General features: G+C 37.9%; 2 protein-coding genes across 5 annotated transcripts; both read left to right on the top strand.

Annotated features, from left to right (window-relative positions):
• The first annotated feature begins 313 nt into the window (after nt 1-313).
• Nucleotides 314-3,741, top strand: eci1 (enoyl-CoA delta isomerase 1). The gene is made up of 7 exons (XM_083566570.1): nt 314-456; nt 937-1,074; nt 1,944-2,071; nt 2,386-2,532; nt 2,619-2,740; nt 3,109-3,287; nt 3,433-3,741. Exons 1-7 carry the CDS (start codon nt 414-416, stop codon nt 3,597-3,599), a joined length of 924 nt encoding a protein of 307 aa, XP_083422696.1. The 5' UTR covers nt 314-413; the 3' UTR covers nt 3,600-3,741.
• A 934-nt stretch (nt 3,742-4,675) lies between these two features.
• naa60 (N-alpha-acetyltransferase 60, NatF catalytic subunit) lies at nt 4,676-12,372 on the top strand. Of its 4 annotated transcripts, none has more exons than XM_083566577.1 (8): nt 4,676-4,916; nt 7,085-7,200; nt 7,357-7,486; nt 8,728-8,824; nt 9,069-9,303; nt 9,448-9,600; nt 10,507-11,417; nt 11,484-12,372. In XM_083566577.1, the coding sequence occupies exons 2-7, from the start codon at nt 7,091-7,093 to the stop codon at nt 10,508-10,510; spliced, it is 729 nt and encodes a 242-aa protein (XP_083422703.1). In that variant the 5' UTR covers nt 4,676-4,916; nt 7,085-7,090; the 3' UTR covers nt 10,511-11,417; nt 11,484-12,372. The 4 variants fall into 4 exon arrangements, with proteins under 4 accessions (XP_083422703.1, XP_083422705.1, XP_083422704.1 ...); XM_083566579.1 differs by having other exon boundaries at nt 9,448-9,607; XM_083566578.1 differs by having other exon boundaries at nt 9,448-9,772.
• The last annotated feature ends 418 nt before the right edge of the window (nt 12,373-12,790 follow it).

Below are 12,790 nucleotides of genomic sequence, written 5' to 3'. Positions count from 1 at the left end.
CGCCGAACCGGCGACAGGGTGACGAGCTCCTGTAGCTCAAATTGTTGAAGTTAATGATGCTAATGCTTAAGGGTCAGGACTGTTTCAGCAGCAACAGGCAGGTGGTCATAATGTTATGCCGGATCAGTGTAAAGTCATGCATTTAATTAATAATTCATTTTATGCATGAATTATTATTTATTTATTAATTTATTACACTGAAGATATACATTAGGTTTTAAATGTTACGCAAGCTGCCTAGACTCGGGTCTAGACTAAACCACAGGTGCACGGCCCATCTCGCTCTGTGATTGGTTAATTTGAAAACAGACGGCGTTTTCTATCCAATCGGAAAAAAGGGTGAATGCTGTGGCCCCGCCCACGTCGCCTACGTGAGAGATTCGGCGTGTGCAGGCTGCTCATTCTGACAGAAAATGGCGGCTGTGCTGAGGCGCGGATTCAGACTCGTATCCTTCGGTATTACTTGTGTTTTATTGTTTGTTTGACCTCAAATTGACTGTTATTCAACGTCTTTCGATTGAAACGTCTTTTAGCTGAAATTTAGTCCGTATTTTGTTACTACATTTTGTATAAATGTTATATATTTCCACACAGAAACCCGTAGTTCTGTGCATGAGAAGTAAAACTCTCGTGACTAAAACTTTCAGCAAATAACCTGAGTTTTATACATGCAAATAAAGTAATAGAGAAAATATCTAAATATTTAAAAGTTATTTTCAGATTGCTAACTGCGCATTGAGCTGACGTTTTTTCCCCCCTCAGCGTCCCTGCAGAGGACAAGGGGCTCGATCCCAAACGCCCCTCGTTAAACACTCAGACATTAGTGCCCTCCGTAGGGTATAGTGATTATCAGTTCACGCACATTGACGCCCCCTTGCTGAAATAAAGTGTAATACAAGTCATTCACGTTATTCACTTTTCTCCTGAATTCCTCAGGATCTTCTCAGCTCCTGTGTGGAGGCTGTAAACATGGCAGAACCTCCAGCCTGTCCATCTGCAGCACCAGCAGTAGAAATTCATCATCATCATCATCATCATCATCACACGTAAAAGTGGACCTGGACGGCAGCACTGGTACTGATCCCTGCCTCGGGCCGAGGGAGAACCAAACAATTGTTCACAATCATCTTTATCTCTATAAAACTCACGTTGGACAATCTTCCTGCAATTATATATATAAATTAATTAGAGAAAAATCAAAATGGCTAAATATAATTTTTAATTGTTTCAATTAATGTTGCGACTGCGATCCAGAAAACGTTTATTTATATAAGATTTACATCAAGTACTTTTTCACTCACAAATGTCAAGAATTTTCCACAAAGAAATAAAAATGCGACGCTAATAGGCATACATTGACGATTAGGGTATGAAACGTTACTGTAAATTTCCAGAAACTTTTCATAGGAACTTCGTCTGGAGTATTTTGGAAATATTTCAAGTTGGAAACTTGCCGGGAGTTTATTGAAATTAATTAGAAATTTGGGGAAATTCACATGATCTGTATCACTACACACACACTATATATATATATATATATGCATGCAAACTAATATTAACTGAAGTAATACAAACTAAATTTTGTAGCTCTGGTCATGACCATGAGATTTATTGATTAGGATTGTTTCACTTTTAAATCTGGTTCCTCTCACGATTTTTTAGGGAGGTTTTCTTCGCTCATTAGGGACAAATTTCCAAATGATAAGGAACAAATGTATAGGCACTAAACCTATACATACATTTATAACCAGTTTTGTCTCTCTGAAGCTGCTATAAGACCATGTTAAAACTGCTCTACAAATAAAACCAAATTGTATAAACATAGTGTTCTTATTCATTATAGTCAAATAAATAAATGAAATCCTGATTTGATGAAATCTGATTTGTGCAAATCTGTAATTAATATATAAGTATTGGATGTATATGTGAATGTTTTTGCACAGGGATCGCAGTTGTGAAGTTTCAGAGCTCACCGGTGAACAGCATGAGTCTGGACTTCCTCACCGATTTGTGCATCAGTTTAGAGAAACTCGAGCTGGACAGGAGCTGCCGAGGAGTGATCCTCACCTCGGTACATCACCACACACAGGATCCTATCGCTGGAGACGGTGATACAGATAAAGAAAATAGAGTTTTAAAAATAGATTTTTAAATGTAAATTTTTTTAAAACAACTAATGAAATAAATTAAAGATCAAAAATACACAAATGACTAAAATAAACAATATTGTTGATGGGAGAAAATAAATGACAAAAATATTCTTTGTGTAGAAATGTTCTATGTGAATTATAGAAATCATTACAAGTGTATATAATATATTGTAGTAAGATTTCTATAATTTTTATTATCGTTTATTTTCTCCACAACAATATCTCTCTTTTCCAGGCTCTGCCGAAGATTTTCTCCGCCGGCCTGGACATAACGGAAATGTACGGTAAGAACCCGGAGCACTACGCCGAGTTCTGGAAATCTGTGCAGGAGATTTGGCTCAAAGTCTACGGCTACAGTAAGATCGCTATCGCCGCCATCAACGTGAGTCTCGTTTTATACGTTCCTCACACGTTACACACGGACGCACGTGTGCACTGGTGTTCTTCTTTTCTTTTTTTTTTATTCAGGGTTCCAGTCCTGCAGGTGGATGCTTGGTCTCTCTGGCATGTGACTACAGGATCATGGCAGACGATCCTCGCTACAGAATCGGCCTCAACGAGGCACAGCTCGGCATCGTCGCTCCCTTCTGGTGTGTGTCATGAGAGAGAGAGAGTTTTTATTGTGGTTTTATTCATTTTAATTTTGTACTAGTACACACAGGGTAAAATAGCACAATCAATTATAATTATAATTTTAATAAGTAAAATAACAAAAGATTATTTTAAGAAATTACACCAATATTTCTTTATTACATTGCACATCTATAAATATTTTTTATGCAGTTATATAAGTATTTGTTAAATGATTTTTTAAATTTATATTTCTCCTGAGTTTTTTTTTCTATTCAGTCTCATCAAATTTATATTTTCATTATTTATATTTTTATTTGTTAAAAATAATTTTAATGAGCAGATTTATACGGTTCACGTGTCTGTCTGTCTGTCTGTCTGTCTGCAGGTTTAAAGACACAATGGTGAACACAGTAGGTTTCAGAACAACAGAGCTTTCTCTCCAGTTCGGTCTGATGTACAGTCCTTCTGATGCTCTGAAGATCGGTTTAGTGGACCAGGTGGTTCCTGAGGAGAACGTTCTCAGCACGGCTACTGAAACAATCACAAAGTGGTTAGCTATTCCAGGTCAGAATCTTCTATTTTGTACTCATGACTATATGATTTGAATTCTCTTGTCTGTGTATATATATATATATGTGTGGTTTTTTTTCATTTTAAATGTATATATAAATTTTTTTAAAAGCAAGCTCCTGATGCGTTTGATTCACAGATCATGCGCGTCTGATCAGCAAATCAATGATGAGGAAGCCGACGGTGGATCGACTGCTGGCCAGCCGAGAGTCAGACATTAAAAACTTTGTGAACTTCATCACTAAAGACTCGATCCAGAAATCTCTGGGCTTCTACATGAACTCACTGAAGCAGAGGAAGGCATGAACACGGGACTGACTCACGGGACTGACTCTCACCCTCTGCCTTCTGTTTTATATTTGTTTGTATCTACAGTGTTAGTCAGATTGCCTCCTTCAGGTTCTTCTGCGATTCTGTTCCTACATATAAATTAAACACTAACAGCAATGTGACGTGTGTGTGTGTGTGTGTGTGTGTGTGTGTGTGTGTGTGTGTGTGTGTGTGTGTGTGTGTTCGTTCAGCGCATGCTGAGAGACCTGCTTTATCTTTGATCAGATGATCAATTGTTATTCAAAAAGAAATAGATTTCTTCTATATAATATTATAAATCCTTTAATATTCAGATTCTGAACTAGTAACTTTATTTTAAATAGCAGCAGCCATTAAAATGTCCTTAAAAAAAAAAAAGTTTCTCAAGTTTAATTTGGGTGAATATTCCAGACAGCAGTGTGTTTCTCTTGGAGAAAGTTGATGGATATAATGAAAATGTTTTCTTAAAAACATTATGCACGCTTTTGCTTGAATATTTTTTTTTCTTTACAGATAAATATATAAAAAAAGAAATCTGTACACTTTCATTTATTTTCTGATCATTTCTTATGCACAAATGTATACAAATGCTTGAAAAATAAGCCGGTGAACAGTGTGCTAAACTTGAACTTCTTTTAGTTCACTTCTCCATGTTCTGTGTATCATACTGAAAGTACATCAGATGTGATCATATTACACTTTTTTTGCAGTGTCTGATCTTTAAAAACAAGAAATACAATACAATGTTTACTTACAGAAACCTTTCCCATTATTTCATCTAATTAAAAAATAAGATTTATTGTACTAATAATCAAAATAACTAATAATTATTAAAAAATATTAATAAATATAATAAAATATTGAAAAAAAAAATTACTTGTTTACTTTCTATTCTGATAAGATGTTTTACTGAACGGCTTGGGCTCAGTCCGATTGTAAATCCTTTTCTCATGTTTAGCACTAGACACAGTATTGGTATGATATGTATGTGTTGATGTCGCGCGCCTGTGAAGTGAGCAAGCTGACATTTGGAACGCAGCCATAAAGCGGGTTGTTAGTAATGCGCGTTAGGCTCCTCCCCCCGCGAAAGGGGCCTAGTTTTAGATGACTCGTTAGCCTCGGAGGCTAAGCCGCTAACAGCGCTCCAAGCGCAGACAGAGGGAGCCCCAGAACCGCTAAACGGATGTCTCATCTCCGTTCCCCGTGCGCGTCTTTATTGTTTAGCTACCATGAATCGGCCGCTGTGAACCTTCTTCGCCGGAACCCGAGCCTAGGATCTGACACGACCTTCCGCGCTCCCAGCCGCCAAATCAGGCAGGTTTCCCCGAGTCAACAACAACAACAACAGCGGCGTCTTATTGTCTTAGCTAGCATGTTAGCTTAGCTAGCTCAGCCGGTTAGCTTGTTGCTCTTAAACAGAAAACCGGTGGCGTTCAGCAGTTACATGTATTACATTTTCACGGTTTATTATCGCGGTTTATTTCGATTAAAAGTGGAAGATAAAGCCGGAGGAGACACCAGGAGTCGGTGAAGTGTCGCATGGACATCAGCACTAATGAGGTGTCAGTGCAGGAGATGGTCCCATTCCACCCATATTTCTATTTTCTGTTTACTCACATTAGTATCTATTCGTGGCAGCTGTTGGGGAACTAACCCTACAGATAACTAAAAGAGCTCTGGGTTTGTGTGATGAGGAGCACTGAGATCTTCTCTTCATTTGTGGTTGGAGGTTCTCACTCAGGAGGAACAGAATCCTCCTAAAATAATGGACCATTCAGGCAGTGTCGTGTCGAATGGAGAACACAATGAACATTTTCAGCAGCAATCAGACAGAATAGATAAAGTGTAGAATCCAGAATTGTGAATTTGGTTGGATTTGAGGAGAAACAAAAGTCAGACAGTTTGATGGAAGTGTCCAAAATCACAGCAAATGTCTTCTTATACTCTTTCTTACTGCCTAGATAACACCTTTCTTTCTTTCTTGAACGGTTCCCTTCAAACTTTTTCTGTATTTTTATGACATAATGGTGGTGATTCCTGCACCTGATAAACTGACTAGCCAGATTATTTCTTTGTATCTCAGACATTAAAAAATATATATTTATGCACTTTATTAAGTTCCTATAAAGGCCAAAAAAGTCATAATGTTCTTTCCCACATTGATTCGTGGAGAATAAACCCTTAGGTATCGTATTTTTAGTTTTTTCAGAAGTATTGAATGTATCACATAACTGCTGAACGGATAAGTATCTTATTCACTGTGCTTCAAATCTGATTGGTTAAAACAGGGGGGCGTCCAGTCTTTTCCTGAATGGTGGACTGGTGTGGGTGAAGGTTTTCATTCCAACAAAATCTAATGATTTTTATTTTCACTGACTATCAGGTTGTTTGGTTGAAATGAAAATCTGCATCCACAACAGTGATTTGTGGAATAGACTGGACACCACTGGTTTAGAAGGTGTGTTGACATGAGTCAGACTATTGCTGAGAGAACTAACTCGTTCCTCAGATCTTCCACAGGATTAATTAACAGACCGATCAAAACAAAAACTGTCCAAATCCCAGCAGATTCCAAACACACTCCCATAAACTCAATGTGTCCTGAACTTGCTTCGCTAAAATTTAATCTGTACTGGAATTTTTTTACTATACAATAGAGGTCGACCGATTATCGGTTTTGTTGTTCGATCAGCATTGATAGTTGATTGCTGGAACTATCGTTTATCTGCAAAAATCCATACAGATAGTTTTTCCGGGTTGCGTTATACAGTACGAGAGCGGCCTCTAGATGCAAATCACAGACACTGCAAGCTGTTTATTTTAAGTGTCTTTTTAAATTTATTTTGTATTCTTTTTGTATGCAGCTGTTTTTATTTATTTGCAGGGTTACTTTTTTTGTTTCGGTTTGAATGCATGCATTTTATTTTTCTCCATTTATTAATAGAATTGAATATATTCATATTTATTTCATTCAGCTCATTTTAAAGATTTAGTACAGATTTTTGTTTTGTTTATTTTTTAAATAAAGTTCAGATAAATACATCCAATCTATAATGGACTTTTTTTTTTAAGTTAGAGAAGAGTTAGAAGTAATTTCATGCCTGTGTGCTATATTTTAGTGAATGAATTGCACAATCGTTGCACTGCCTCTATTCGTGGTGTGTTGTGTGTAATCATGTTTGGATCAGTCAGTGTCGTCGTTTCGGTCCAGTAAATTCAAATTGAGTCCTAAGGTTTTTTAGAAAAAAAATGAATCTTATACTTGTATAACTAAACCAGACTTTTGCCCTGAACTTAGCTATAAAAGCTAGCATGCAGTTAACAAAAGTACAAAATACCGTGCAGGTGCCTGTATGTTACACGTGCACTTTTGATCTAAACCAGAATCAAATCCTCTGAATGCTCAGGTGTTGATTCTGAATTGTACAATCCTGTTTACAAATACATGAAACATGTACTGAAGGTGGTCGGTTTGTGTTTAGGTGTGAATGACTGACGTGGTGCCGCCCACTGCGTTTAGCGAAATCAAACTCCGCCTCCTGTGCCAAGATGACATAGACAGTGTTAAAGTGCTGTGTGGTGACTGGTTCCCGATCGAGTAAGTACGCACATCTCTCCTGTGTGTTATTTTTATTATTATTTTTTTATATAAATATAAAATTGCTCTATTTTTGTCCCCAATATCGCCATCTTATTCATTTTTTTCTAGTCAAAATTTCTCAAAAGCATCTCTTCTTCCTTTCCTCCTCCTCAGGTACCCCGACTCGTGGTATCATGACATCACCTCGAACAAGAAGTTCTTTTCATTGGCCGCGACTTTCAAAGGCGGCATCGTGGGGATGATCGTGGCTGAAATAAAGGGCAGAACAAAAGTGCACAAAGAGGTCGGAAAGCATTCGTGTGTCTTTAATCACTGGGTCCTCGCTATAAATCAGCAGGTCAAACTGAAAGCATTGGCAGGTCTTCATTTTCTGGCCCAAAAAAGGCATTTTAAGCGAGAGGCTCTCTGCTGCTGCCTCAAGACTCTCTCATCTCAGGTGTTTAGTGAATCGTTGGATTGGTGTTTTATCTTTTTATCGTTTCTGGTCAAGGCACTTACGTTCACATGATTATTTGCACTGCCTCACTTTACATACTGCACCCTGCATGTATAGTTAAGTCTTTATTTATTACTTTAACATTTTATTTCCTGATTTATTTTTATAGTTTTTCATATTTTTATCGCACCAGCACACCATGAGATTCCTCGTACATGCAACCCATGATATTCGGCAATAAAGATGAGGTCGGGATCATGTGGTACCGGGCCACAAAGAAGGAATAAAACCTTTTTAAATTATAATTTTGTTTGCATTTTATGGATTTTCGCATATTTTAAAGTATAATTTTTTTTTTTTTTTGTCTGTGCCAATTTTTCTCAATGCGTTAATCAGTTAAGCTCACGCTGATTCTGCTTGCGAGTTGTTACATTTTTGTTATATATGTAATAATAATGAACCCATATAATATTTAGAGGTCAACAGATTTATAGTTTTTTTTTCGATTAATCGGCACCGGTTATTCGGCATACCAATAGTTTTTCCAGCTTGCGTTATACAGTACGAGAGTGACCTCTAGAGTTGATTAACCCACACCACGTACTATTTATTTTAAGTGTCTTTTATTTTTTTATTTGGTTGTATCTATTTTTATTTATTACTTTTTTGAATGCGTGTCTTTTTATTTTCCTCAACATTTATGAATATAATTAATACATTCATTTTTATTTAGAATGTTTTAATGATAATTTTTTTGTAATTATATGTATAATAGTAATATAATATGCACTTTGTGCTCCGTTATGTGCCTGACCCTTAAAGCATAAAAGGTTGGGAACAGATGATGTGTGTCTGAGACGCTGGGCGGGACGCTGGGCGTGACGCTGGGCTCGATACTTGTGCTTCACTGCAATTTACATGGGGCAGCGAGTCTTTTAATAGCACCTGAGTAATTAGGCCGTGTGCTCCGTGTGTCCTGGGTTGTTTGAAGAATGGGATGATTTCTCCTTTTTAGAGGTTCAGTGAAGCGTTTAGAAAGATGTGATGTAAATGTGACTGACTGTTGCTCTACTCCTGTTTCCTGCCAGGATGGAGACATTCTGGCCTCCAGCTTTCCTGTTGACACTCAGGTCGCCTACATTCTGAGCTTGGGAGTGGTGAAGGAGTTCCGAAAACACGGAATAGGTTTGTGTGTGTAATCAAGAGTCAGGATCAAGTCTTAGATCAGTAAAGGTTTTACTGTACATGCATATTTTGGTTTCCATCAGCTTGCTGAGGAACCCTAGATGCTGATGGGGGGAAAAGCCTGGGTTTTTTGTGCTGTTTTATTGAACTTAAAGCTACACTACAATTTCTTTCAGCAGTTTTCTCTCATATGTGTACTGAAGATCTTTGTTCTTTTCGATTCCTCTACGCTCACACCGTACAGGCTCCCTGTTGCTGGACAGTCTGAAGGAGCACATTTCCACTACGGCGCAGGACCACTGCAAGGCCATCTACCTGCACGTGCTCACCACCAACCTCACAGCCATCCACTTCTACGAGAACAGAGACTTTAAGCAGCATCACTATCTGCCCTATTATTACTCCATCCGAGGGGTGCTGAAGGACGGCTTCACCTACGTCCTCTACATCAACGGCGGACATCCGCCCTGGACCATCTTATATCTTTTTGTGTGTGTGTGTGTGTGTGTGTGTGTGTGTGTGTGTTTTAGAAGCATGGCTTGTGCAGCGTGTCCTCAATTTTATGTCGTTTAATTAATTAGGGTTGTTTGTTTAGATCAAGTTCTCCTTAACGAGCTCCTCACTGATTATATTCATCATATAGGATCAGCGCTGGCCAGCTTAAGCCCATGTTCCATTCCACAGAGGATCTACAGGCAAGCACAGAGTCTCCTGCGCAGCTTCCTGCCGTGGTCCAGCATCTCGTCCAAGAGCGGCATCGAGTACAGCAGAACCATGTGAGAGGTTTAAAGGAGCACTCCAGCATTGTTTCAACCCCATCTCTATTTACCCGTGTGTGTGTGTGTGTGTGTGTGTGTGTGTGTGTGTGTGTGTGTGTGTGTGTGTGTGTGTGTGTGTGTACACACACAAGGGGAAAAGAAAGCACCTTTAATTGGTTAATGGGTTCAGGTAATAAAATAAGACACATATCAGAGAAAGTCTTTCCAACACTGGTATTATGATGGTTTACACCACAGCTCTGTGTAACCCTAAATTCTGGTTGGTTAAATTCTCTTTTGCCGTTACGAATATCGATATGATAATTATTGTTTTCATATAACGGCTCATACACAGAAACTCGTCTTTGGCTAATCCTTATAAACTGATTTTAAAACGCAGGAGGATTTAAGGATTTTGCTCAAGGGCCCAAGAGTGGCAGTTTGGGGATACTGGGGGTTGAACCCTGACCTTCTGTTCAGTTAACCTCACTGAGATGCCACTTCCGATATATATAATGTATATTCCCAATATATTACTTATATTCAAAATAGATAGCCTGTATTTAGAATATATAATTAATAATCCCAATCTCTTATTCTCAATATAGTTTTTATTCTAAATATATTGCTAATATTTCCAAATTATTAAAATATATTGTTATGGGAAAAGATTCGGTTTCATCTCGTTGACTGAAAATGTATTTTATTTTTTAAATAATGTAAAAAGAACGAAAAGTTAAGTTGAACACGATTACACACACACACACACACACACACACACACACACACACACACACACACACACAGAGAGATGACATTAAATTGTTTGCGTATTAAATCTAATTCCTTGGGTTTTATTTTTTAACAATAAAATCGGATGCTTTTCATCTCAGTAACCAAAAACCTCTTCTTTCCCCTCTCTAGGTGAAGGACAGGACACTTTCCGCCTTACCAGCCCGACCCCTGAACCTGGACGCCGCTGACTTTTACGCAGAATCCGGTTCAGGCCTTGTGTAATATCTGTATATAATATATTCTCACAATTAATATATGCATCGTCCCACTTTATCCCTTTTTCTCCTCCGCCTGTAATTTCGCTGCTACGTACAAAATGTTTTACAGTTTGCTTGTATTTTTAATAATTCCTATGTGTGCACAAGGTCCGGGTGCCGGTCCTGCACGTGTCGAGACGTGTTGCACATGACGCACTCGTCCGGTTTTTATTTTGTTTGTTTTTTTTATTATTAATGCTTATGTTCAAAGTTTTAATTGATGGTTTTAATCCGCAGCGACGCTGCTGTAATGTCTTTTCTCAGCTGTTTTTAAAACCGATTCTGAAACAATCACATTCGTGTGTTTTGTTTTTATATACGCATTAGACCACGAATGTGACGGGTAGTTTAAACGTGCGTCACGTGATGCAACTTGGAGAGTTCAGTCCATTTCAATCCAGGGTCAAGATTTCTACATTGAGAACAGATGCGACGCTTGTTTTAGTCCCCATGAACTACGCTTTTGTTTTATTTTCCACACAATTGTGTTGCATTTAAAGTCACTTTTTTCAAAACCCAGGCTTGTTCTGAACTTTTAGGTCGAAACCTGAAATCTTACTGAGATGTTTTTTTTTTTTCTTCGGAGCTCCGGTGGAAACGATCAGGCGTCAAATAACACGATCGGTGAATTGAACTTCCTGTTTCAGGTTCCTCTGGCAGGAAAACAATGTGGTGTGTAGAAGAGATGATGATGCTCCATATAAGGACACAAACATATTTTCTTTCACACATAAACAAGCAGACTGGAGTTCTGAACGTTTTAAGATAAAAAAAAAAAAAAAGGTCACAGTTACAAATAAAACACTAAATATAACATATAATATATAAATAATGATAGTGATCATAAAGCATTTAAGCGATCAGACTTAATTGTTTAAATTAAAAATAAAATGAGTGCTAATAAGTTTTCAGTCCCAAGTAAAAATTCAACCGATTTTTTTTGTTATAAAAGTTCAGGCGTATCTTGTTAGGAAACAACAATCCAAAACATAACGCGACAGGATAATACAATCGAGAAAACGCAACTGATGAATTGACGAATTAGGGTTGTAGTTATTATGGGATGTTCATATCGAATGGACTGATATCAGTCAGGATCGTCACGCTCAAATCTGAACGCACCAAAAATGCCCTTTTGCTCTCCGTGATGTTTTGTGCTTCTTGATTATAATTTTTTTACTTTAGGGTGCACAAACTTTTACTCTCATGCAAATTTAAAAGAAAGAAAAAAGGAAAGAGAAATGGTGCGTGACCACACTGTCTGAGTGTGAAGTGATTTGCGGGGAAAAACGGTGCGAATTTGTTTCCAGATCACCGAACAGCAGATTGCACTCGTTCTCCTTTCCTCCAGCAGTAAGCGGAAAACTGTTTATTTAGTTGATAATTAATAGTTAAATGCAAATTCGAATAAATACTAAATCCCCACGTGATTTTTTATTTTTAATTTTTTTTGCGTGCATGAAGCCCCGCGTGTGTAACAGCGCCCACTACTGTTCAGGATTTGTAATGACCCAGCTGTGAGATGTTATTCTTCATTGGATCCTCAGTTCTGCTTGTTGATCAGTAGAAAGTCGTTCCTCAGGTGTCGCTGCATTTCTTTTGTCTCCAGTCGGAATTTTACCACTGTTTCTTTTTTTATTTTTTTTATCTGTGTATCCATGCAGAAGTACATTTCAAGATGATGTGAGATGTATGTGAAAGAGAGAACACGAGGAAAATAAAAGAGATGAAAAGAGAAGTTCGGGGAATGATTTGTTTATTTTTTGTGATATAATTCTGTTGCGATATGATATCGTTTCTATAGTAACGGCTCGTGAGCAGGGATACAGGGGCTGGTTTATTGAAGGAGTCTCCAGTGTCAGTGCTTTTTTATCAATTAGATGTAAAGAAAAACAGCGTGAGCGTGTTTTTGTTGTATAAAGATTTCTGGTGTGGTGTGTGTGTGTGTGTGTGTGTGTGAGAGAGAGAGAGAGAGAGAGAGAGAGAGAGAGAGAGAGAGAGAGAGAGAGTGTTAAGTGTGTGAGTGGGAAGAAGAGAAGAAATGATGGTAGTTGTGTGTATAATGTGTGTAGTTGAGTGTGTGTGTATATGTGTATATTTGTTTATTGAGTGTGTGTGTGTGTGTGTGTGTGTGTGGGGTCGGATATTTACGGTAA

This window comes from Silurus aristotelis (assembly GCF_946808225.1).
Source record: "Silurus aristotelis genome assembly, chromosome: 17".
Taxonomy (NCBI): domain Eukaryota; kingdom Metazoa; phylum Chordata; class Actinopteri; order Siluriformes; family Siluridae; genus Silurus; species Silurus aristotelis.
This window is presented reverse-complemented; position numbering and strand designations above follow the sequence as displayed.